The sequence below is a fragment of the Podarcis raffonei genome, chromosome Z, assembly GCF_027172205.1.
Source record: "Podarcis raffonei isolate rPodRaf1 chromosome Z, rPodRaf1.pri, whole genome shotgun sequence".
NCBI classification, from domain to species: Eukaryota; Metazoa; Chordata; class Lepidosauria; order Squamata; family Lacertidae; genus Podarcis; species Podarcis raffonei.
The window spans coordinates 26,542,831-26,570,098 of NC_070621.1; the positions used below are offsets into that span (position 1 = coordinate 26,542,831).

Sequence of the window (27,268 nt, forward strand, 5' to 3'; positions counted from 1 at the left end):
CAACATGGGGCTCAAACCCACAACCCTGATAGAAAGAGTAACCCTACATCACTGATCACAGTTGAGTGGGAGAGCAAATGTGTATTACTCATTGGTAACAAATATATTCTATAAAAGCAAATAACAGAAAAAATACAGATTTGTTTGAGTATAGAGACTGCAGTACAAGACAGAAGGAAAATTAAACTAAACAGCTAAATACTTCATCCAAAATTTATATTCATGTTATAAAAGGAAAAAGACATCCTGTCATCTAGACTATTAAGCATCCCAGTGAAGCTACAGATGTTAAAAGTTTTTAAAAAAGGTAAAGGGACCCCTAACCATTAGGTCCAGTCGTGACCAACTCTGGGGTTGCGGCGCTCATCTTGCTTTATTGGCTGAGGGAGCCAGCGTACAGCTTCCGGGTGATGTGGCCAGCATGACTAAGCCGCTTCTGCCGAACCAGAGCAGCGCACAGAAACGCCGTTTACCTTCCCGCCGGAGCGGTACCTATTTATCTACTTGCACTTTGATGTGCTTTCGAACTGCTAGGTTGGCAGGAGCAGGGACCGAGCAACGGGAGCTCACCCCGTCGTGGGGATTCGAACCGCCAACCTTCTGATTGGCAAGTCCTAGGCTCTGTGGTTTAACCCACAGCGCCACCCGCATCCCTCAAAAGTTTACATGGGTGCAAATTGAACACCATAATTTTATCAGATAGCCCAAGCTAGATGTTCCACGGTGTTAAACTCTATCCAATATTTAGAAACCATATCAGCAATCTTTACCTTGCCTATTTATCATCACTTGGCAGGGGCGGGGTAGATATAAAACTGGGGTGGGATTGATGCAGGCAAATTCAGCGGTGAAGTTTAGATACCCTTAACTTGAAACAAGTCCTCATTGTCCTCCAGCATTTGCTCTAAAGGATATTTGGTTGAGAGCTATGATACAAAATGAAACCTTAGCAGTTTTTAATGGGAACAAAGAAAAATACATGAATGCATGGGTACACAGGGTGTTAATGCTGTATTCCATGAGGATGTTTTTCTCAGAGAAGCTGTTGCACAGGAGGATGTTTCTGAAGTTCCCTGTGATTGGAAGAGGAGGCTCAATGAGCTGCTTTTAGGAAAGTTGGGACTGAGAAGGCCCATTGCAAGACAGAGCTGGATGCAAGCTGCTTTTGATCATCCCCATAGTAAGTGCAGTTATTATGTAGGATGAAAAATGTAGTTTGGCAGATAGTTCTAGGATAGCGTTATTCTGAGTAATAACTTAAGCTGTGAGCTGTGGAAGAGCTATAGTTGTTTTAGAGCCTAAAACATCTCATTCCATTTAATAAGGAAAATGCAAAAGAATAATATATCGGCACAGCATTGTAAGTGCTTTAAAAATATGATTTTTACATATATCTTAAAAGTAGGGGTTGCCAACCTTAAGCCATGGGTACACTTGCATTTTTAAGTGTGTGCTATGGGCTCCAGACTCTGGGCATTTCAGTAGAATTAATCTGAGCCTGGAAAGTACTATAGAGATGATTGAAGGAGTGGAGAAGAGGGCTGCTCTTCCAACTTCCTCCTTCAGCTCTGTGTACTTTTCCAAGGGGAGGGGGGGAAAGGTGGCCACCCTGACCACCTCATAACCAAGAAGACAGTGAAGGGGAGAGGTCAGAGGTTTTGTGGGTACCAAGGCAAGACCTCAAGAGCATAGGTGCAACGTTTGCAATACGTGTGCTAAAGGAATAGTACCTGCCTTTCTTTAGCTGTTTGAAAGCATGGGGTCTCTAACTCCTTAAAGACCTGTGCTCCAATTCTGAAACCTACACACCAGTTGAAAAGATGACCAGTACTGCTAACCTGCTGGAGGAGAAGGGGGTGGGGAGGTGAGATAGATACTGTGCAGCAGTGTGCATGCAGGCCCAGACCAGGGGACAAAGCTGCCATGCATGGTTCTGGGTCCTGGATGTTCACATACAGCCAAGGGAGTCACACGCTGAGCAGCCTTTTGTGCATGCAGGTCCTGATCCAAAAGGGGACCTGCATGTAGAAGCCCTTGCTGCACTGGGGGAAGTGGTTAAAATGGTTGTGCTTTTTATAAATTTGTTTCTGGACAAGTTGCTGTTGGGTTCCCTTAACGTTGTGAGGAAAATTTAGGCAACTGGTTGGCGCTCCATTTCTTGTGTCGCATTCTCAGGCATGGTAGCAACCTCAGCCTCCTCTGGGGTGCTGTATTCACTGGTCTCATTGGATTCTTTGCTTGGTGGAACAGCTGCCACTGGGGCACTTTCTTGGCTGGGCACAGCAGCGTAGGCAACATTCAGTGGTTCTTTATGAGCCACAGTCCTGCAAGACAACAAAGTAAGAGCATTAGTATTCAGAAATTTCATGCAAAACAGAGAAGGTTGTAGTAGCTTTGGGGGTTTTCTTATTTGGTTGTTGGTTTTGTTAAGATTTTATGAATTTGATATTTTATGTGAACTGCCCTGAGACCTTTGGGTATAGGGCAGTATAAAAATTAAATAAATAATAGCAGTAGTAGAAGTAGTAGCCAAATCAATTAAAGCACAGGTGTCTCTAGGAATAGTTTTCCCTTTTCCTTTATTCCCCAACCCCATCACATTTTTCAGATGGCTCATGGTTTTGAAGATAACAACTCAACAAGCTGCACAGCTACAATGGCTATAAGAAGACAGAATTATAGGGTTGTGTCCAACACAGTGCTAAGTTATAGTACCTTGGTGTATACTGCAAGCGAAATGTTTTGCTTCAGCAGAATGTTGTAGTGCAACAGAATGCAAAAGCTGATTGCAAAGCCTATTCTGCAATAAAGTCACCAGCAACCTGTTGTACAATAAGTTTCTGCTAGCCCAGCTGTTGTGCTGGATTTCTCTGTTGCACAGCATTAGAACTCACCTGTCTATTCGCAGAAGAGCCCTTGTTCTAGCAGACAGACGGCGGATATAGCCCATCATGTCTGAAGCAAACTTAGAGCAATGCCCTACCTACCCCATGCAGGCAACAACTACAGCGGGTGGCGCTGTGGTCTAAACCACTGAGCCTCTTGGGCTCGCTGATTGGAATGTTGGCAGTTTAAATCCACGGAGTGAGCTCCCATTGTTCTGTCCCATCTTCTGCAAACCTAGCAGTTCGAAAGATGCCAGTGCATAAATAGGTTCTGCTGCGGTGGGAAGGTAAACGGCATTTCTGTGCGCTCTGGCTTCCGTCACGGTCTTCCGTTGCACCAGAAGCGGTTTAGTCATGCTGGCCACATGACCTGGAAAGCTGTCTGTGGACAAACGCTGGCTCCCTTGTCATGAAGTAAGATGAGCGCCGCAACCCCATAGCCGCCTTTGACTGGACTTAACCATCCAGAGGACTTTTACCTTTACCTTTTTTTACAGCAGGTGTGAGGAACCCTTTTCAGCCTGAGGGACACATTGCCTCATGGGCAATGTTCCAGGGGAATTGTGTGCCAGTGTTGGGTGGGGCCAGAATAAAAGTGGGTGGAGCAGTTGTTATGACTCTTTTTGAACCTTTGTATAGTAGGCTTCATTCCAACCACAAATATGTCAGGTTTCTGTACACATACATATGTGCAAGCAGGAACCATTACTACAGTTCAAATAAATATTTCAGCCAGGGAAAAGAACTGGGGAAGAGCATGGAGCGGAGCCAGTGGGAATGGATCGTGGCCAGTGGGGAGCTACAAGGGCCAGACAGAGAAACCTGGAGAGCTGCAAAGCTGAGCCCCCAAAGCTGAGGTTCCCCATGCCCAACTTACTGCATTTCACTGATTGCAGCTTTCTCTTTTTTCTTCTTTTCTTTCTCCTTTGAGGCTACAACCCAAACAATTACACCAATCAGAGCAGCTGCCAGAATTGCTGCAATTAATGCTCCAACAATAATGCCACCTTCTGAATCTGAAAGAATAGGGAAGCCAACTCATTTAATATATGGAATGAACTTCACAGATTAGAAGCAATGCACACTGAGAAGCCGATGCGCGCCTTCTTCAGGTGTGCTCCCTGCAAAGCGAGAAAGGTGGTGCTGTTGGGGCAGCAGGCCCATTGCTGATCTTGGGACCCCAGCAGATGCCTGACCTCACCACCTTCTGGCACTGGCCCCTCAACAGGAAGGTTAGGAGAACATATTTAACCTTCCCTGCTGTTTATGACTAGCTAGCTGGAACACAGCCTGGAATGTTGTTGGTGTTGGGACGGTTCCTTTTTATTATTATTCTTTGGCAACTGAACGTTTTGAGTAGGTTAACAAAAGCTGGAAATGATTCTGACTCCACATTTCCTTTCAGGTCAGCAGCAATTGATGTTCTTTCAGCAACTCAGCAGAGAGAAACAGTTTCAACCAGTGGCAGCTCAAGGTTTTGGAGGGGCCCTGGACAACCCTCCACGGCCCCCTCCCGCCCTCAGCAAGCCTGCCTGTTCAGTGCAGCAGGTTCAGGAGGCTTTTGTCAGTGGGATGTGCATTCTTGGCAGATGCCTGAGTTTGCCATCCCCGGCTGTAGCACCACATCTTTTAAATGTGTCTTTTCCTGTGTCTGTTCTGTTGTTCTTGAAACCATGCAAAGCACCTGTTCAGCTCAGGTCTTGTGTCAGCCCCAGACATCCTGGAGCAGCTAATATTTGGGAATTTCACTGAATAGCTATTCCAAATATAAAGAATGAAAAGGTTGACATAACTATAGCAAACTTACGTTTTGTAGTGAGGTCGATTTGGCAGGTGCTGTTTCCAAGAGAGTTAATAGCTGTGCAACGGTAGTAGCCTTCTTCAAATTTTGTCAGGTTTCCTATTACCAAGCGACCACTTTGAGGAACTGTAACAAAACGAGAGAGAAGTTGAGGTTTAATTTGTTTACCTAAGACATTTATACATTCCCACCCCTACCCCATTCAGTCAAAAAGGCTGCTAAAGCAGCTTACAAAAATCATTAATAAGAAGGTCCCTGCCCTCAGCTGCACAACCTCAGGTGTACAAGAGGCATGATGCACAAAGGAAAGGGAAGAACCAGGGAAGGTAAGTTCAAGGTGGGGTCAGCTGCCTGTCAATCCACTGATGTCGTGATGACATCCAGTGACTGATAGGTGAGTGGTCCTGCCCACCTGTCAAAATCAGCACGGGCTGTGGGTTGGGAGAAAAGGGTCTGCAGGGAATTTGTTGGTGAAGAAGCACCATGCAGGACTGAACTCTTTGTTTGGATGGTTGTCCAGTCCCTAAGAAGGGAGAGCATGAGGGGCCGAGGCAGTGGCCCACTGGGAGTTCGCTTCTGGACAACAGACAGAGGAGGCATGAAAGGAACTGCAGTACAGTTTTCCCCACTAGAGGGAGATGTTTTGTTTTGTTTTTATATTACAGTCGTTCTTTCTAAATTTGCATCTATGCATATAAATCAGCATGTGCACATCCTATGCAAACCAGTGCCCTCTCTTCTTCTTTTTGGTTTTCTTCCTTTTGGGGTTGTAGCAGGAACCCCCCCCACCCCAATCATTCTGTTTAGACCACAGTGCCACCCTGCTTTATTCATCCCAGATGACCCAAAGCTTCTTGCTACTCAAGAGTTCAGGCAACCACCGGTATTTTTCAGGTATCCTCTTTAAGCCACCACATCAGGCTTTGCATATTGCCTAAATCAGGGATGGGGAACATGTGGCCCTCCAGATGTGCTTGGACTCTAGCCCAAATCAACCCTGCCTAGCATGACCCAATGATGGCAGCTGAAATCCTATGACATCTGGAGGCTACAGTTCCCCCATTTCTGATGCTCAGAGCCAGCCCATACCTAAGGCAGGGTGTTATGTACTGAGTTGAATAGGATCCAAAATGCAGCAGTCTGATTGGTCCTACAACAATAGGATCCAAAATGCAGCAGTCTGATTGGTCCCACAACAATAGGATCCAAAATGCAGCAGTCTGATTGGTCCTAGAACAATGCAGAGTATGAGTGGTCCGCAGGAGCCACCCAATCCAGCTCCAGGTGGAAGTGAATCCACAACCTGATTGGCCTACAGGAAAATCCTGGAATTAGCCAATCACGTAGGGCCCATTGTGTAAATAATGTATATAAAGCAGACATCCTGGGGGAACTTCAATTCCTCCTTACCACTATGAGCTGAATAAAGACCATGAAATCCACTCTCGACTCTGAGTATATTTCACAGGGTGTGGCAGTCACCTCAGGCAGCGGAAGGCCCAGAGGCACTGCCACTGGTGGTGAAGTGTTACCAGCAGTGGCACCAGCTTCCAGTGAGATCTCTCTAAAATCTCGCAAGATATTGCAATGCATGCCAGATCTCAATGGAAACTGTTGCTGTTGCTTTGCAGGCATTGCTGCACAACCAAGTTAAGAGGGCCGGTCCTGCCGACATAACTTAATACACAGATATTACTTACTGTAGTTCCCTGTCACGTGTACGGCTGAATCTCCTGATACTCTGTGCCAGAGATACATAGGTTCAGGCATCCCCGTTTCAGAAAAGCAGAAAAGGGTGATGGCGTGGCCAATTTCAGCCTCCTTATCTTGAACAAAGCTGCAGTGAGGCTTGGAGGGGGGGACTAGAAAACAACAGCAGAAAAGGCAGATCAGTGAAGTTCTCCCTGAAATCTGTGGCATCATTATAAATACGCCCTGTCCTAGTTATTCTAGAACTATCGCCGAGAAGTAAAACTTTATTTTTTAAAAAAAATTAAATCACTTATTAGATGTTTTATAAGTTTTACATCACCAAAACAAATAAATTAATTCAGCAATACGAAAGAAAAACACAGGACTTTTAAATATTTATATATAACATATATATGTATATAACAGTATATCCCCCCAAAAAACTACTTTTTTTTTTCAAATTTAAATTTTATTGATTTACAAATAAAGATAGACAAAAAAAAAATAAGAAGAAAATAAAAGAAAAGAAGAGAAAAAAAAAATAGTACACGTTACATGTTTCACATCAGATATTTCACATTTCCATCTCTTATAAGACTTCCTTCAGCTTGTCCGTAAATCATTCGTGGTAATAATTAAGATTACGCATTTCCTAGCTTATATTGACAATATATATATCTCTCTCTTCTATTCCCTTTAGTCAATAACTCTTCGTCTTTCACAATGCTTCTTTAAATCCCCTTAACGTTGTTTGTCCCTCACTTATATATTCCAGGTAATCTACATATTTTCCCCAATCCTTAATGAACTTTTGGTCTCTTAAATATCTAATCTTTCCTGTCAATTTATCCAACTCCGCGTAGTCTAATAATTTTGCTCTCCACTCATCCACCGTTGGTATTTCCTGCTGTTTCCACTTCTGGGCTAGCGTTACCCTTGCTGCTGTAACCGCGTAGTACACAAATTTACAATCCTTCTTTTGTATCTCGTTCCCTAGTATCCCCAATAGGAAGATTTCTGGTTTCTTTAAAAACGTATATTTTAGGATCTTCTTGAGTTCGATATATATTTTTTCCCAGAATTCTTTCACTTTTCTACACTCCCACCACATGTGGTAGAAGGAGCCTTCCTTGTCTTTGCATTTCCAGCACTTATTACAAACCTTGTACATTTTCGATAATTTTATAGGTGTTATATACCACCTATAAAACATCTTCATGACATTTTCTTTTATTGTCGTACATGCTGTAAAGTTTAATCCATCTTTCCACAGTTTTTCCCAATCTTCAAATTGTATACTATGGCCCACATCTCTAGCCCAGTGAATCATAACGGACTTGACTTCCTCATCTACTAAATTCCAATCTAACAACATCTTATACATTTTAGATAAAGTTTTCACATCATTGTCTATAATTTCCGTCTGAAATTTAGAGTCTTTATCCACATATCCTCTTTCTTTGTTGTCCTCTTTAAACATTGCATTTATTTGGAAATACTGTAGCCAATCAAATACTAGTTCTTTAACCTGCCCATAAGGTTTCAATCTCCATTTCCCACCTTCTTTAATTAATAATTGGCTGTATGTTACCCAGTTACTTCTCATATTAATCTTTTTCACACTTAACACTTCAAGAGGTGATAACCAGTGTGGAACTTTAGGCTCCAACAGGTTTTTGTACCTTTCCCATATTTCAATTAGTGGGCCTCGAAAGATGTGGTTTTCGAATCCCTTATGTACTTTCCTTTTTCCGTGCCACAAGTAGGTGTGCCAACCGAACCTGTTGTCGAAACCCTCCAGATCTAGCAATTCATTGTTCACTAACTTGACCCAGTCTTTCAGCCAGCAAAGACATGATGCCTCATAGTATAATTTCAAATCTGGCAGGGCAAAACCTCCTCTTTCTCTTATATCTGTTAACAATTTAAATTGAATTCTCGGTTTTTTGCCCTGCCAAATATATCTTGAGAGCACCCTTTGCCACTCCTTAAAGACTCCATTCCCCTTAATTATTGGAATGGTCTGGAATAGAAACAACAACCTTGGTAGCACATTCATCTTAATTGTGTTAATCCTTCCCCAAAATGACAGTTTTAGTCTTCCCCACACTTCTAGGTCCTTTCTGATTTCTTTCCACACTGTTTCATAATTGTTCTTATATAAGTCTATATTTTTAGGGGTTACCCAAATTCCAAGATATTTAACTTTTTTAACCACCTCTATCTGTGACTGTTGTTGAATTGTTTCTATTACCCTCTGATCCATATTTTTGGCTATCATTTTCGTTTTCTTCTTATTTAGTTTGAAGCCTGCCACATCTCCGAACAGATCTATTTCCTTTAAGATTTCTTCAATTGTAGTTATGGGATCTTCAGTCATTATTACCAAGTCGTCTGCGAATGCTTTAATTTTGTACTCATTATGACCGATTGTTACTCCTTTTATTTTTTTGTTTTGCCTAATTGAATTCAGAAGGACTTCTAGCACCGTTATAAATAGAAGTGGGGAAAGTGGGCAACCCTGTCTCGTTCCTTTCTGTATCTTTATTTCTTCCGTTACTACATTATTTATGATCAATTTAGCTTTCTGCTCCCTATAAATTGCTTTTATCCCATTAAAAAAATCTTTGCCCACTTCCATATATTCCAAATTTTTCAGCATAAAGTCCCATGCCACATTATCGAATGCTTTCTCTGCGTCCACAAACATCATTATAGCTTGTTTGTCATACCTGGCAGACAGATATTCTAACATATTAATTATGTTCCTTATATTGTCTCTCATCTGCCTGCCAGGAAGAAAACCCGCTTGGTCTTTGTGGATAGTTTCTGATAACAAAATCTTCATCCTCCTCGCCAGAACTCCTGCAAAGATTTTGTAATCTATATTCAGCAGTGAAATCGGTCTATAATTTTTGACTTGGGTTGGATCTGCATCTTGTTTTGGAATAAATGTAACATATGCCTCTTTCCATGTTTCCGGAATTTCTTCTTCTCTTAGGATGTTATTCATAACCTCCTTCAGTGGGTTCACCAAGATGGATTTCATCTCTTTGTAATAACCCGCAGTGAATCCATCAGGTCCTGGGGCTTTTCCTCTCTTCAATTCTTTGATTACTTCTACTATCTCTTCTGTTTCAATAGGAGCGTTCAATTGTTGTTTTTTATCTGTTGGGATTTTCTGCACCCTTTTATCCTTCAGAAATCTCTCTATTCTCCTCAAATTGTTTCTCTCCTTGTTTTTGTAAAGGCTTCTATAGTAGTCCAAGAATTCTTTCCTGATTCCTTTTGGATCGCTTATTTCTTCTCCCTCTACTGTAATTTTATTTATTGTGCTCTGTTCTTTCCTTTTTTTAATTTGCCACGCAAGCCACTTGCCTGGTTTATTTGAGAATTCAAAGTTCCTTTGTCTTAATCTCTTAATATTCCATTCCACCTCTCTATTTATTATTGTGGCAAACTGGGCTTGTAAGATTTTGATCTTTTCTTTTATTTTCCGACAGTTAGGTTTCTTAATTAATTTTTGTTCATTGTCCATTATCTGCTTTAAAATTTCCTCTTTTCCTCTCTCTCTATTCCTGTTTTTAATTGCATTCTGCTGGATGAAGTAACCTCTTATTACAGCCTTGCTCGCGTCCCAAACCACTTTACTCTTTGTTCCTTTATCACAATTATCAGCAAAATAATCTGTTAGCTTCTTCTGTGCATTTTCTACAATTTTTTGATCGTCTAAAAGATATTCATTTAATCTCCATCTAAAAGTTCTTTTCTCAAAACTCTCCAACTCAAATTCAATCGGATTATGGTCTGAAATTACTTTGGGTCTAATTTCTATTTGTTTGGTTCTTGGTGTCAATTCACTTGAAATCCAGACCTGATCTAACCGTGACATCGACTGATTTGGTTCCGAATAGAAAGTGAATTGTTTATCCAATGGGTGTCTAAACCGCCAGATATCTATCAGGTTACAATTTTTTACCATTGAAAAAAAAGATTTTGGTAATTTCCCTTCTTTGCTTGCTCCTTCTCTCCGTCTATCCATTTCTAAGGAAGCCACCCCGTTCATATCTCCCATTAAAATAATTTTCTGATCCATGTACTCGAATAATTTCTCTTCTAGGTTTTCGAAGAATTCAGTTTTGTTACCATTTGGTGCATAGACCCCCACTACGACCAGATTTTCTCCTTGCCAATTGATTCGAATCGCAATCATCCTTCCCTCATCATCCTTAAAGATTTGTTTGGCTTCAATCTTATTTTTAACATACAATACCACCCCTCTTTTCTTTTCTTTATCTGAAGATTCAAATTCATTCCCTAATCTTTTGTTAATTAGAATTTTTTTGTGTCTTCTAGCCACGTGCGTTTCTTGCAAACAAATAATATCCAAATTTTTCTTTTTCAAAAATTGTTCAATTTTATTCCTCTTTTTTTTATTGTTCATCCCATTAATATTCCAGTTCCAAATTTTTAACCCCATGGTTAAAAATTATGACTTTTAAATATTTATATATAACATATATATGTATATAACAGTATATCCCCCCAAAAAACTACTTTAGCCCTTGAACAGTAAAATAGATTTATTTGCATATATGGAGCTGGTAAGGAAGGAGGCAGGAAGCCCAAGCAATAGGAGGAGCCAGAGCCAGTGACAGGCAGAGCCAACTAAGTCTAGTTTTGTCCCCATCTTCCTCCTTGATGGGTTCTGCAAGAGCAACACTGACCCTGAGTGGTTGTAATGAAGAAGTTAGACAGATGCCAGGGTTGGCTAAGACTGAGGTTGGTGGGGCAGTGCCCCATTTGCCCTGAGAAACCACCCTCCACTGCTTCAGGGGGCTACCATCACCACCACCTTTTAGGATGGGGTTTGGGCAGGGTGGTCACTAAAGATTTTTATATTATTTCTGCAAACCTTTGTTCCTTCAAGTCATCTGACATTTCTTCCCCATATAGGTGGTGCTGCTTTGCCTAACATAATGGCTGGCACTCAGGAGAACTGAGTTCCTTTGTATGAATATATAACAATAATGATAAGGCACTTCTCTGTAAAAAAATATCCAAAGCCACTTATGATGAAAGTCACCCAGTAAAAACACTTAAAAAAACTCACATAAAACTGACAGTGTAGCAACAATCGAGAGTCAGCAGAGCAGGTTTTTAAAATTCAGTAAAAAAAAAAATGCATGTGAAAGAGCCATGGATCACCCATTAGAACCATGTTGTTCTAACATTTTGGCTGTGCCTCTTGCAGTCAAAAGATTGCCTAGAAAATAATGTGGCCCCCAGGCTTTAAATCAGTTTCCATCAGCCCCAGCTAGCATGGCCAATGCAGGGGTGATGGGAGTTGTAGTTCAGCAACATCTGCAGGGCCACAGGTTTCAGTTTCAGTTTATTACAACAGACAACAGACATGGAGCCAAAACAAGGCAACTGAAAAACAAGTGAGAGGTAACAACATGCTTGGTAAAATTCCCAAGGTATTCAGAACTACAAGGTGTTAGCAGACCTTGCAGTTTGGATGAATTGTATTGGAATAAGAACTTAAAATCTGTGGAGTTAAAGGCTTTACTCATGCAGGAGCTATTTACAGAATACGTAGAGATAAGAGAGAGAAAGTGACAGACATATTGCTGGGAGAGAGCAGCAAACAAAATGGCTCAGCTTTTAAGGGTGAAGTTAACTTACGCAAAGCAAAGATTACAAGCAAGTGCTAGCTAGGTTGCTATCCAAACAGTACCCTCTTGTGGTTTAAAGTAACACATGCATTAACCAGAAACTCAAAGAATTAAACATCGTTCTTTGAGCAACCATAGGAGGAACTCACTTGCCCCTGCCTCCAAAATAGTCCAAGAAAAACTGGATGTGCTATACACCTAGAATGCTATATATCAGCTGGAAAAGAAACATGAAAACCAGGGGACTGGAATGCCAGGGAACAACTGGCTGGAGCCCTGATCAGGAGTTTTCCAGTTAGGATCTGTTAACGCTGAGTCTGAAATTCAACATAGTGTACAAAATCAACAGGAATGAAGAAGAAATAAATAAATAAATAAATACCTAGTACGCTGACAGACATTGTTTTTTCACCCTGGGTATTTGGGTTTTCAGGGTTGAAAACTTCACAGGTATAAATACCAGAATCCGATGCCTGCATGTTTAAGATGGTTATTGATGCATTTCCTAGTCCGGTGGCGGCTCGAATGCGACCATGAAACCGTCCATAAGAATTCGAAATGGATCCCTGCCGATAATAAATCTGTAGCACAAAATTTAAGGTCAATCACAGTCATAGTAATGAAATAAGACATTTGTATTTTCTGTTTGTTTGTTTTTTTTAAATTTACTTCCAGTATCTCTGTTATCTTTCAATAGAGTAAAACAGTTGTAAATTCAAGTAAACAGAGTAAAACTAGAGTCATGTTTTTGAGCTCCACGTGATCACAGCACATATTTTAGGGTTGCTATATTTCAAAAAGTGAAACTCCAGACGCAAAAGTTGTTGAGCTTTTGTTGCTGAGCTGTGTCATTGACACAGGACTTTTCCATAATTCTGGCATCGAGTTGCCAATTGCCAATGTCACATTGATCAGTGTAGCTGCTTTGCAAAACGTCATGAAAAATAAAGTGAGTGCAAAATGGACCAATAATTTCTACTAGTTTCCTGCTTGGCAGGGGGTTGGACTCGATGGCCCTTGTGGTCTCTTCCAACTCTATGATTCTATGATTCTAAGTTATAATGATCAATCCCTGTCACCCAGCAGCAAAATCATTCTATTTACTTTACAGATCAGCTTGATTGTATTCAAAGAACCACTCATGCAAATAGATGCTGACTATTGCTTATCCTCAATGTTATCTAGACACTGCCGTTGATTGAAAACAGGCTGCACCCTAAAACTACCAAGGGCGGTTGGTTACTGCAATAAGTAACATCCCCCCCAAAAAAGGGTCACACAAATGAAAGCTGTTGCTTGGGGCTGTTCTATGCAACATTGCATCTCCTTCCCAAGTAAAAGGAGTGAAATGGAAAGATTTAAAAGTCACAGGGAACTAGAAAATGGTATAAGGGTGCCCCCAGAATGTCACTCTGCAGGAATGATTCAATCTCACACCAAAAGCTTTGTCACTCTAGCACACTCACAATATTTTTAAGTGTGTGTGTGTGTGTGTGTGTGTGTGTGTGTGTGTTGCAGTTTGGAAATTAATGGGAAAATGCACTGAAATGTGTGGGGTGAACGAAAATCAAATCAGCACAAATGCTCATTGTCATATAACCTACTTACAAACAATTCTGAACAAATGCTCAGTAAAGACCAGATATAATCTTACCTCTGCACAATATTTGGGCAAGCCAATCAGGGCAAATGCTCACTAAACGGGGTAATCTGGAAAAGCCCTAGCTGAAATGAAACTATGTGAATAATTTTAGGGTACTTGGCCACCAAAGGCCTTGTTTTCTTCTAAAACCAAAGGCTTTAACTCCTGGAAGAAGAATTGTTTATTATGGCCTCAGATCAATTAACATTCAGTGCAAAAAGAAAAGATACAACACTTTTTAAAAGTACAATTAAAATGCAAATACGTTTTTTTTTCCCTTTCAAGAAGCCAGCAGAAAACTCTCTCCTGATCTGCACTGAGGCCAGAATTTTTTTTGCGACCCTCTCAGCAGGGCTGGCCCAAGACATCTTGGCACCTGAGGTGAACCACAAAATAGTGCCACCATCCTGTCAGGGAAGAAAGTATGAGGGAAGATCTACATCAGGAACAAGGGGAGGGGGGAGATAAAGATCTACAATGGGATCTGCTGCTCTTGTGCCTCCTGAGATGGTCACCTCACCTTGCCTCTCAATGATAAAAGAGAACACATTCCTTAAAAGCAAAACAATACCAAATTTATGGGAGAGAGATTCACAGAAAAGTGAAGGCTTGACTCCTACACAGAGAACTCAACATGGTCAAAATCTGACCATCAGCTAATTCTGCCAGCAACTCTACTCTTTCCTGAGAGATATAAGGGGTGAAGGGTGAGGCCCAAGCTATAAAATTTGGCACTTGCACCAGGACACTGTTGAGAGAACTCGTATGTTCTGCCTCAGCTGCAGGATCACTAGCTATGGTCACAAAACCCACTTGTAAAGCCTTCTCTAATGTGCTGATCCTGCTTTGCCTAAACTTCCTGTCTGGTTGGACCACTGGGACTACTGACCTCCTGCTTGCACGGTCCATCACCTATACACCCATCATGGTTACTAGAACATGGATAACTATTGCAAGGTTATATCTGTCCAAACATGGTCATAGTTGGTGAATCTCCTGAAGCTGAAAAAAGACACTCTTTGCTACCAAGGACACCTGATGCTCAAGTGACAATTCTGGATCCAAGAGCATCCCCAAGGCTATGAGCCTACCTCTTTAGGAGGTGTGCAATTCCATCAATGGCAAGTTGAACACCACAAAACTGTACAGATGAACCACCCACCAACAAAACGAAACAAAAAACCCCCACCCACTAAGTGTTTTGTTAACCACCCACCAACAGTGCCCCATCTTTCCTGGCTTGAGTTTCTTAGTCCTCCACCAGTCTACTACCATACCCAGGCACCAGTTCAGAACATCTACTGCCTCTCTTGGATTAGAGGATTAAAAGATATAGAAGTGAGTTTGGATTATTTCCCTTTTTAGCATCTGCCAAATCTGTCAATTTCAGTTTCTCAGTCTTAAATTCAGTTCTCTACATTTCTGCAGTAGTTCACTCCCAACCTCCCCCCCCAAAAAAAAAATCCTCATGAGAAATCATCAGCATTTTAATGACATTTTTCCTAATATACACATTTTTGCAAGCAGTTCCCCTGAATGCATGTTCGTAATTTCCACTAATATATGCATTTATATACCCAGTTGCCCCAATATACACATTTTTGTACATATTGCTTGGTTGCCGAACCACATCACAAAAAGTGCGAATTTCAAAGGATAGCTGAGTCCTTGACTGCAGATTGTTCTGGTACTGTATTAAGTACTTTAATATTCAAATCCCAACTGAACTAATCAACTGGGGAACTTTGATTCTGTCACATGAGGACTTGCTGCAACAAAATGAAGATTAATCCTGAAATGCAATCTTAAGACTGTGTGAGGAAGAAGGTTAGAGCTAATATTTGAGAAAACCTAACTCCAGAAACCTGCAAATAGGATATAGAAGAACATAAATAACAATGCTAGATATCAAAGTAATATGTTATAATGGGCAGCCTTTGGAAAACTCAGTTTCATAATGAAAAATAAGAACATTTCCTTAGAAAGCTAAAGTTTAAATATGTGCATATTACCTGTCATGTGTTATGGAGCAGAAAACTGGACCATGACACAGAGAAACATGAACAGCTTAAGAACAACACAACATGCCATGGAGCATGCAGTTTTAGTAATATCATTCAAATACAGAAAAACTAATAACTAGATATGACAGAGATCAAAAGTTACAAATATAGTGGAAAAGGACGCGTTTAAAATGGACATATGCAGAATCGGTGGCAAGAGGCGACTCAGGCTGATGGAACAAAGCAGTGTTAGTATGGAGATGCTACAATTGCAAAAGACCAAGGGGATGATGTCATGGATGATGGGTGGATGAACTAAGAGCAGGGATTATGTGGATGCAAGAAGCAAACAGCAGAAAGTGATGGAGAGAACTTGAAGAGGTGCATATCCAAAGACGGACTTGAGATGCTGTAGAAGAAGAGGTTTGCCTTACCTTATTAAGCCAGCTACACCTTCCCCGTGCATCTGTTAGGTACACCATCATTTGACAATGATCGATGGTCTTTTCATCAATAAGGTGGCACGGGGAAAGCTGCATTTGAGTAGAAATGGGCTGAGAGATGAGTTGTGACTTTTTGAATGCAAAGCCGATGCTTTGCCTACTGACCTACAGCCCTTCCTCTGTGTGTTTGATTATCATTAAGAGGGAGGGGACAAGTCCAAGTATGAAGGCATTCATAATTTCTAAAGCATCAGATAGACATGGAAGCTTGCTAGCTTAACCTGGTATCTTCTCCCAAAGGAAGTAATCAATCATGTTGGAAAGAAAGGTTTCATAATATGCCATCTAAATTAGGGAGGTTACAGGTATGATGTCATGGTTCATAGCGGGATTATAGTATTGCAGAGGAACATATGAAGCTCCTTATGCCAAGTCAGGCTATTGGTCCATCTAGCTCAGTGCTTCCCATACTTTTGGGGCCACCACCATCCTGGTTCCATAAGATCATCAACAATGCCCCTACCCTACAAGAAGCATTATTCAGAATAGTGGTTTGCATGACTCACTAAGAAAGATAATAACAGAATAAAAATTCAACACAGTAGCAGTAATAGTCATAAAGGACAAATTAAGTGTTCAATTAAATTAATACATTCACATTACATTCCTTTTTGATTAAATATTTTCATGGCACGATCAATAAACATTGAATTGTAGCTATACCATTTGAAGATGTCAGCGTCAACATAAGCTATATTCAGTTTTTTTTAAAAATACACTTTTTAATAGCTGTAGTTCCCCAGGAAAACGAAATATGCACAAATAAATATATACTCTGATATAATATTGTAGTTGAAAAAAGAATGCACAGCAAAGAATACTGCATGAAAAATATTTTTAGGCATTTTTACTCATGAAAGCTTAAGGGTGAAGGAAATTATAGCAGAATAGTTATATATAACTACTTAACAAACATATACAAACATCACCTAGTGCAGATGTACAGTAGCTAATTTATAAGAAAATCAGTAGCTATTGTCAATAATCGGCTATCTTGTTACTTGTGACATTTCAGAAGCATAAATACAAACAAACACTACCAAAGTAAATAGCTTTGAAAGAGATAATAAAAGTAAAATTTAAATACAAAGCGAGAGAGGGGTTTTGTACTAGGTTCTAGCCTGGTCATAAATAGGTGATCAATGTGCGCATAGGGGCCCACGTTCCTATCACCCCCTTGGCTCTTAGTGTCCTGCCAGGTAACCCCAGCACCCAGGTAATCCCAATCCCTCTTTGGGAACCACTGATCTAACTTATTACCTTCTCGCTCTCTATGGAGATTCTAACTCATTGTTGTCTAGGCTGACTGGAAGCCGCTATTCAGGACTCGAACCAGGGTTGTTGTTTTAACTAGCTCTCCCTGGAGTTGCCTGGGATTGAACTTGGAACTTCCTGCATGCAACATACCTACTCAACCTCTGAGCTGAAGCCCTTCCATCTAAACCTCAGGAGAGCAAGTTTAAATCATATTACAACCTTTGGATGTTAGCCTTGGCATTTCATAGCAGAATTATTTTAAAATGCTATTGCAAAACACACTCAGCATTTTGAAAGAGAAAATCTTGCATCAAATAGGTTGTTCCCCTCCCCAACCCAATAATGGTTGTTCCATTATTTCCAGTGGAAAATAGAGACAGGAATCCCACCAAATGACACCACAACAATCCTATTCCCCTACCCTGTTTTTTCACCATATTTGTGGGCATCTGTAGTTCCATCTCCTGACCCCTTGCCTATCAGAGTTTTGCATATGGGGCTCCATCCCATGACATCTGAAGATCCTGCCCCCTGGTTCACAATGGCATGAGTCCCTGTGCACAGATTCAAAGTCTTCCAGAGTATTGTTTTCTGTGTCTGGCCTGATTCTGTGGCGGACCATGGCAAAAATTATCAAGCAGTGCTCACAGGGTGATCATATTAAAATATTGGGTTGTATATTGGGTTGAACAGACCCAGTTGCTCTTTGAATGGAAGTACACAACCTGAAGGCATAGGAGAGCACGAGGGAGATGAGTGGTTGCCTTGGACTAGCATATGGAATTCTTTGGTTGGTAAACTAACCACACAATCCTAGGCATGTCTTCTGAGAAATGAGCACCTCTGAGTTCAATGGGGTTTACTTCCAGGGAAGTGTGTGCAGGATTGCAACCAGAATGTGATAAGAATCAGTAGCCAGTAAAGTGAGATACAGGGAAGTAGCCAATAGGACCATTCCCCAATACAACAAGTTTGCAGCCACTGCCCTCAAGTCAGAGCAGCTTCAAGTATTTAAGGGTATATTTAAGGGTGGAATTAAAAAAAAGAAGGCATGTAAAATGACATATGGAAGTAGCTCCCTGCTGTGAACCAAGATTCGCTGCTGTGTCACATGGGAGAGCAAGCAGGGTGGGGCAGAGCTGTTTACCCTGGCTTCCTAGCACAGAGGTTGATCCTAGTAACCGAGAGGAAAAGGGAGGGAAGGTCAGCGTGATGTGGGCCTGCACCACCCCACCTTCCCTGCTGCCCCACCCTTCTCTCTCTTGGTTACCAGAGCAACCCAGGTTGGAAGGCCACATAAGCAATGCCTATCCCCACCCCACCCCGTTCCACCCCAATGGCTACTACTGGTCGCATGTGAAATGCTTCCTTCATCTTGTGGCTGCCAGGATGAAGAAAAATAGGGGTTTTGCTCAAGACGTTTAAGGATTAAACCCTGTTCGAAGTTTATGTCTCCTCCTGCTGTCCCAAGGATGTACCCACTTCCAGGGAAACTTAATTATTGAGTAGAGCAGTTTGATCTTATCCTCTGGTGGTCAGAAGTGACAGGAGGGTGCCAGCACTTAGTTGACCTCCTGGTAGCAGAGTTGCTGCTGCGCACTGGTGGGAGGGAGATAGTTGGGAGGTTTGTATTGTGCAAAAGCACCAATGGAGCCATATGGTGCCCCTGCCAGTGTGTTTGCACCACACTGAACTCCATGTCACCTTGCCCTGCCCACTCTCCCTCCCAGTAAGGGGCACAACTCCACTACTGTGAGGTCAAAACGATTTTTAAAGAAATATTTGGGCCTTCCTTAGAATAACTTAAAACTACATCAAAAACAGCAATTGGCATTCAAAGCTATTGGTAGCAGGCGATACATAACTAAATACATGGCTATATAGATATATTTCTTAAAGCTTCTTACTATTGGACGGTTCTTCGAAATGTGATTGTAGAAACTCCACTGAATGAACAAACCAGATATCGACATCTCCGTTCTGTATGTGCAAAGAAGAGTGACATTCGCACCAACGGTTGTGTTCACAGCAGTTTGTGGCATAGTCACAATCACACAGCTCACAGGTCCTGTGGAAAGCAAGGCCAAGCAGGTCAATCAAAGGCTGTGAGAAGCCAAGGAAGTAATACACTGTTCCCATATGTTCCTATATGTTCTCTCCATTGCACCATGATCAAAGGTCCTATCCAGGTTTGCCAAGTGAAGTGCTGCATGTGGGTAGGGGCTTTTCGGCTGTAGCATCAACTTTATAAAATGCCCTGCTCTCTGGAAAGGTTGGAGCAGGGCTGTAGCTCAGGGGAAGGGCACCTGTTCTGCATGCAGAAAGTCCTACATTCAACTCCTGACACCTCCAGAAAGGTTGGGGAGTTTCCCCAGTCTGAAACCCTGGAGAGCTGCTGCCAGTCAATGTAAATGATGCACTGAGCTAGGCCTGACTCAGTTTAAAGCAGCTTTGAATGCTTAAGGTCAAAGGTAAAGGGACCCCCGATCATTAGGTCCAGTCGTGGCCGACTCTGGGGTTGCGGCGCTCATCTCACTTCATTAGCCGAGGGAGCCAGCGTACAGCTTCTGGGTCATGTGGCCAGCATGACTAAGTCGCTTCTGGCGAACCAGAGCAGCACACGGAAATGCCGTTTACCTTCCCGCCAGAGCGGTACCTATTTATCTACTTGCACTTTGACGTGCTTTTGAACTGCTAGGTTGGCAGGAGCTGGGACCGAGCAACGGGAGCTCACCCCGTTGCAGGGATTCAAACCGCCAACCTTCTGATCGGCAGGTCCTAGGCTCTGTGGTTTAACCCACAGCGCCACCCATGTCCCTTGAATCCTTTGAATGCTTGGCTCTTTTTATTTGCCCCATCAAGTTAAAGCATGGCTTCTCGGGGTAGCTTTTGGAAGTCCATCAGGCTGCGGATTCCTAACTCCGTTGCTTTGGTAGGATGCAAGACTCGTCTTCCGCAGTTATTTTATGTTGGAACAAAGATTCTTGTGACTAACAATTAAAGACTAACCATTTTATTATGGCATTACAAGAATAAGTTTGTTAGTCATTTTATAAGAACTTTGTTCTTTTTGCTGCAATACAGCTACTCTTCTAGAAGATTTACATTGGGCGTTTTTCTCCTTTGTATTATACTGTGCATTTTTATTATGTTTTGAGGTGGTGCCATTTTGGCAGACTAGGTGCAAGAAGGCCATATGGAATTTGAAACTGATTTCCACCCAATCTGAACCTAAAGAACACTGGCATATATAAATAGAAGATAGAATAAAATTCCTCCAGGTCTGGAGGATACTTATTGTTCACAAATGAAAGGGACTTGATTTTGGCTAAGCATTTTATATTGTTTATTTATTATAGTCACTTTCCACGGGCACAGATCTGAGTGGTTTTGCCTTTGCCATGCCACTTTGCCCCAGAAAACCCACACTTTTGTGCGAAATCGGCATTCTGCAGAAAACCCTATTGCCATTTAGCACAATACTGCAGATGTTCCCAGAGAAAAGCAGCAAACAGAAGTGTAGATGAGGCCTTACTTGGATATAACCCATAGTATAAAGATAAAGGGACCCCTGACCACTAGGTCCAGTCGTGACCAACTCTGGGGTTGCGGCGCTCATCTCGCTTTATTGGCCAGGGAGCCGGCGTACAGCTTCTGGGTAATGTGGCCAGCATGACTAAGCCGCTTCTGGCGAACCAGAGCAGCACACGGAAACGCCGTTTACCTTCCCGCCAGAGCGGTACCTATTTATCTACTTGCACTTTGACGCGCTTTCGAACTGCTAGGTTGGCAGGAGCAGGGACTGAGCAACGGGAGCTCACCCCGTCGCGGGGATTCGAACCTCCGACCTTCTGATCGGCAAGACTTAGGCTCTGTGGTTTAACCCACAGCGCCACCCGCATTATATTTAAGTCTAAAAAGGCATGGGCATTCATGAGAGCTTGTGCCAGCCTAGTATAAATGTTTCACCTCATAACAATTGACTGGTGTCGTTTCACGAACTACTTTTGAAACTCAGTTTTCTATGAGACATACAGTACAGGTTCTCTGGATCCAGATTATAGGTTAGTGATTAGGTAGTTCAGTCTTCCATTCCACTCAGAAATAGAGATGGAGGAGGAATTCAGTTCAGCAGGCCAGGATTATCAAATACACACTTTCAAATGCAAACTGAAACACAGTGATCCTTCAAAATTAACACCTGAATTTTGCAGTGCAGTTCACCCAACCAAACATGCTTACAAAAACTGCATATATTAGAGGAAATTGTGCGCAAAAATGAAGAAATTGGTGGAAATAATATACATAAATGAATGTTTGGTGGAAATTGTGTACATTAATCAAAACTGCATATAAAAATATCTATATACTGTATGAAGAAATTCACACTAAAGTCTGGTGAATTTTCACAAGCACCTTAAAAAATATCAAATTGCTGTAAAATGTGACTTAGTGGTCAAATTTGACGTAATGGTCAAATTGCTGTAATATGTGGAAAACTGCATTTAAGATTAGAAAAATTAGAAACTGAGAACTGAAACTACAGATCTCTCCGTCCCTACTCACAAATCCCACTGCATTAAATGGATCTTACTCCCACGTACTCCAACACCCTCTGAATTAGTAATCTCCGAGTTTTAGAGATACTTTTCAACAGTTTAGAAAAAAATCACACAGTTATCAATGTATAAGAAGTCTTTAAGCTGTGGAAAAATTATTTTTGCTTTAGCTCTATCCCAAAATATATATTGCCTGTGTTGACCACAGTCCAAAAAAGATAAGCCCTTTCATTCTTGTTTAATTTCAACTGCTATATTGCATGAGTCTTACCTGTGATTGCTGCTAGAATTACAAGTATCTTCAACATGGTTGCTGGTGTCTTCACAGGCCCAGAGAGAAAGCGACGCAGATGCTGTTGCATGAAACAGCAAATCCCAACTGAGGACTTAAAAAATCATGCTCTAAGTTTCATTTTATCAGGTAGAGGTATTGGTAAGTCAATAAAACTTTTTTGTTTTTCAACTTTATCAGATTCATAAGACTGTTCTCAGGGTAGCTGGCTGTATGATTTGTTTAGCTGAAATCATTTCATTGGGTGTGTGCTGTTGGGATATGTGTTAATAATAAACCCAACAATTCTGTAGTGCACACAGGGCGAGATTTTACCATCATTATTCATGATGAGAAACCATTTCTGTGGCTACTGTACAGAATTTTAGTTGCATTTCACTTGAGATGCAAGCTTCTAACTGATTACACAGATTCCAACAGAAGAAACAGTCTATGGGCCAAGAAGGGTGGTCATTACCATCTGGAGTGAATAAATGAGCTAGGCTCTCATTGGGAAATAAAAACACCCAACCTTAGTTATGTATAAAATAGCAAAAAACAAAAACAAAACAAACCCACATAATATACAGTTTGGAGCTATACCTTTTGCCTAATTTGGACCCCAGAGGTCTGAAATTCACTGGAAAACATCCATAATGTATTAAAATAATTTGGGGGAGCATAATTGAAAAGACACAAACAGTGCAAAACCAGTAAGTCTGGCCCAGGGGAAATACATTCTGCCCCCCCACCCCAGAGTTTCATTTCCCAGTCTTTAGATACTATGTATTTTGGCTGGGGTTTTCTTTTTTACAAAGAAAACATAATTAAGGTGGTTTTTGGTGAAAGCTATTCATTACAGATGGCCAACATGGCTGATAATTCTACTATGATCATATACTATCAAAACAAGGGTACCTTGTTTATTTACTCCAGATGGTAACAACCACCCCTTTCTAGAGCCCTGAACCCCAGATCGATATAGCTGCTGGCTGATGTAACCCCAAACCATGGGCTAGCAGTATGTGAATATGAGCCTACCATCCTCTCAAATTTGCATCCTCCCATCATCATGTATGGCCAGAAGGTGGAGCTTTTGCCTTTCATTTGAGTTAACGGCAGTTTAACATTTCACCTGAACCAGGGATTGCTGTTTAATACCAACAATCCAAGGGTTGTGTAGATGCAGAACCTTTTTCAGCCAGAAAGCCAAATCCCCTTCTGGGCAACTTTCTGGGAGCCAGAGGTAAAGACCGGCAGAACAATTCATACAAATTTTACCACTGAATAATAGGCTAGTTTTCACGCTGGCCTTCTATTCCCCTATCTGGCAAGCAAGAGATCAGATTTCAAGGACATATTCCAGCCAGGAACAGACATTCTCAAGCACTGTGGGAAACAAAGCCAGTGAGGGTTATGGTCTGGGGAAAGATGGTGTGAGTGGGGAGCGGACAAAGTCTGCAGAGATTCCCAAGGATCAGAAATAGAGGCCTAGAGGACAACATTTAGCCATCAGTTCTGATGTTCTCTGCGGCTGATGCAGTACTAAACCCATGATTTACAGTTATGTCTGAGCAGAGCTTTGTGTCTCGCCACTACCTATTCCTTGAAAAACAAACAGATGGGGGGGACCTACCCAGTCTAGTAATTGAGATCTGGTAATAATAATAATAATAATAAGAAGAAGAAGAAGAAGAAGAAGAAGAAGAAGAAGAAGAAGAAGAAGAAGAAGAAGAAGAATTATTTATTATTTGTACCCCGCCCATCTGGCTGGGTTTCCCCAGCCACTCTGGGCGGCTTCCAACAAAGATGAAAAATAAACTAAAATGTCACATATTAAAAACTTCCCTGAACAGGGCTGCCTTCAGATGTCTTCTGAATGTCAGGTAGTTGTTTATCGCTTTGACATCTGATGGGAGGGCGTTCCACAGGGCGGGCACCACTACCGAGAAGGCCCTCTGCCTGGTTCCCTGTAACTTGGCCTCTCGCAGTGAGGAAACCGCCAGAAGGCCCTTGGAGCTGGACCTCAGTGTCCGGGCAGAACGATGGGGGAGGAGACGCTCCTTCAGATATACTGGACCGAGGCCGTTTAGGGCTTTAAAGGTCAGCACCAACACTTTGAATTGTGCTCGGAAACGTACTGGGAGCCAATGTAGGTCTTTCAAGACCGGTGTTATATGGTCTCGGCGGCTGCTCCCAGTCACCAGTCTAGCTGCCGCATTCTGGATTAGTTGTAGTTTCCGGGTCACCTTCAAAGGTAGCCCCACGTAGAGCGCATTATACCGAACATCTTCCAACATTTTGTAACTGGCTATGCCCCTGCACTGCTGTTTTGTGGTCTAATAATTTTCAGCCCTTTCAAGTGGGCCCTGGAGTTAGAATGTTTGAGGACCCAAATGGATGGGGGCATGGGGGGGGGAGAGAGAGAGGAATTTCAGATGGAGAAGCCTGAGGGAGAAATAAATAGCCAGGTAAGGTGGATTTCATTCTTCCCCTTCTCCCTGATGTAGAGCTTCACTCGTCCCTTCCTCTCTAGTGGGGAGATGCCATTTCACACCCTCCAACATTTCTCCAATTAAAATAGGAACATCCTATTCTACGTCAGGAAGCTTCTGATATACTTCTGTCACCTTGAGCCAATTAAAAGCTCTCCGCCTGACCTACCTCACAGGATTGTTGTAGAGGAAAAAATGTGTGAGGTAATGGATCGTGTACAACACCTTCCACAGACAAAAGGAATGAAATTAAAATTTTAGCTATAAGCTGCCTTGAATCACTGCCAGGGAAAAAGTGGGATATACTACTAGTAGGAACAACACCAAAAACAACAACGGAAATTGAGAATGATCAGGAACATACCAGAGAATAAATCCTATTGAACTCAGTGCGACTTACTTCTCAGTAAATGTCAGCGTCACGATTTCCTTTATTTAGTGCAGGCATTTTATTTTCAGTATCTACACACATACGCCCCCTCCCCCATGCCACTTTAAATTGTTTTCTGAAACATGGAGGGAAAGAAAAAGAAAAACAGGGACATTCTAGGGTCAAATCAGAAACCAAGATGGTTTCTGTAATTCCTGTCCCTGGAAAATTGGGACACTTGGAGGGCATGCCAATTTGTGGTTCGTCTCAGGTGCCAAAATATATTGTGCCAATTGCACACTCCTGTACATAACTATGTAAGTCCCACTAAGTTCAGTGAAGCTTACTATCTGTTAAGTTTGCAGGCTGCAGCCCAAGTTAAATCATTGCTCATTATCTTCTTTGCCAATACTCTAAGAATGAAGTGTCTCCATTCATGCTTATAAAGGAGAATGCATAAATTTACTGTAAAACATGAAAATATGATACATTTGTTTCTATGTAATATTTTTGCTTTTAGCTTAGTGAATTCAAACATTAAGGCTGCAGTCTAAACTCCACTTTCAATAAGACTTACACAGAATTCAACACCTCTCTATTCAATAGAAGCTAGCTCTGAGTAGGTTTGGTTAGGATTATGCAGTAAAATCTCTACCCTGGTTTTCTGGTCTTCATAGAGTTGGCGGGAAGGAAGGAATTAAGGTTGGAAAGGAGCTGATATTTGCCTCAGAACCCTCAGCCAAACAGAAGTTATGAGGTCTGCCTAATGAATAGAATACGTTGCCCCCCTTCCAAACCCTAGGTCTCTCTTGAAATAATGCTGCGTCATCAACAGACCCAAATCATTATTTTCTGAAACTGACTCTCTACCAGCCAAGGCTTTCTCCAGCTGCTAGTGCAAGGCATTAACAAGGAACATTAGCTGGTGCCTGCAATACACATTTGAGAATATGCAGCTGGTGGCATGGAAACACTATCTCAAGATAGGCTGGAAAATTAGCTTCAGTACCAGGCAGTGCATGTTAACACATGAGTCAACACCAAACAAACGGAAAAGGCCAGTACTTAGTCACCTACATTTATACACTAAATGCAAATACAGTGAGCCTTCTGTAGAAGTAGAAAAGCATGGGCACTCTCACCTAGGAGAAAACTAAGGCCCTTAATCCACATGCAGACACTGCTAGTTCTAATCAGAGTAGGCCCATGGAAATTGATAGGCATGACTATTCAGTCCATTAATTTCAATTAGGTCTGTTCTGAGTTGAACTTAATTGGGTTCAACCCATGGCATTTCACAGACAAGCCAGTTGCAGCATGTGTTTGCAGCCACCTTAATAAATTAATTCATTTGTTCCGTTGTTACTTCCCACAATGTCTTGAAGTTACTTACAAAAACAAATAAAATACATACCCCACATAAATATTATATTTCAGTTTTAATGGCAGACTCAAGGCTAATAGTACAGGGGGGAGGCATTAAAAGAGGATTAGATAAATTTATGGCGGATAACTTGTTTTAAGTTATTTTTTAATACTGCTTTTAATGCCATAACCCTCCCTGGGACCCTAGGGTGAAGAGCAGCAAGAAAGAAAGAAAGAAAGAAAGAAAGAAAGAAAGAGCCAGTGGTTACTAACCCTGATGAATACGGTCTGTCTCCACTATCGCATGAGGAGTGCTTCTGAGGACCAGAGGCTGGAAAGAAACCACAGGAGCCAAGAGTGCAGTTGTGCTGCAGTTTGGCTTGTGGGTTTCACTCAGCGTCTGTTTGTCCCTTAAATGAACAGGATGCTGCACTCTTTTTTGTTCTTACGTATAGTGTTTTTCTTCTTCTTCTTGATAACCTTGCGCAGTACTGTAACTATTTCATGGTTTGTAGACTAAATAAACTGACCCTGACAATACATATCTATGGAACAATTGTGACATGCTAAGTGTTCATCCGCAAAAGTTGATTATGAAACAAGGGCAGAGTATAGTTTGCAAACGTCACGGTTCCTCCAAGCACACAGATGCTCCAATGTTTATCAGATAGCCTTGCTTTGGGCCTGTTTCATTCAGCGCTTATCACTTGAGTTTGCTAACAAGGATGAGCGGCAGGATTCAAAGGC

At 41.7% G+C, this 27,268-nt stretch overlaps 1 protein-coding gene across 3 annotated transcripts; it reads right to left on the reverse strand.

Moving 5' to 3' along the window:
- Positions 1-1,020: 1,020 nt before the first annotated feature.
- On the reverse strand, positions 1,021-27,026 carry VSIG1 (V-set and immunoglobulin domain containing 1). 3 transcript variants are annotated; one of them, XM_053374158.1, is made up of 9 exons: positions 26,795-27,016; positions 22,292-22,406; positions 19,369-19,529; positions 16,136-16,234; positions 12,439-12,637; positions 6,387-6,548; positions 4,693-4,812; positions 3,763-3,901; positions 1,021-2,324 (listed from the first exon to the last, which is right to left on the reverse strand). In XM_053374158.1, exons 2-9 carry the CDS (start codon positions 22,380-22,382, stop codon positions 2,132-2,134), a joined length of 1,164 nt encoding a protein of 387 aa, XP_053230133.1. In that variant the 5' UTR covers positions 22,383-22,406; positions 26,795-27,016; the 3' UTR covers positions 1,021-2,131. The 3 variants fall into 3 exon arrangements, with proteins under 3 accessions (XP_053230133.1, XP_053230134.1, XP_053230135.1); XM_053374159.1 differs by lacking the exon at positions 16,136-16,234 and having other exon boundaries at positions 26,795-27,013; XM_053374160.1 differs by lacking the exon at positions 3,763-3,901 and having other exon boundaries at positions 2,206-2,324; positions 26,795-27,026.
- Positions 27,027-27,268: the final 242 nt, after the last annotated feature.

Excerpts from the sequence above, each read along its gene's own strand:
- VSIG1 (XM_053374158.1), bottom strand. The coding sequence starts at position 22,382 with ATGCAACAGCATCTGCGTCGCTTTCTCTCTGGGCCTGTGAAGACACCA. Across the intron at positions 6,549-12,438 it reads AATGTCTGTCAGCGTACTAG|TCCCCCCCTCCAAGCCTCAC; the intron begins GTATTTATTTAT and ends GTTGTTTTCTAG. Across the intron at positions 3,902-4,692 it reads AATCGACCTCACTACAAAAC|ATTCAGAAGGTGGCATTATT; the intron begins GTAAGTTTGCTA and ends CTATTCTTTCAG.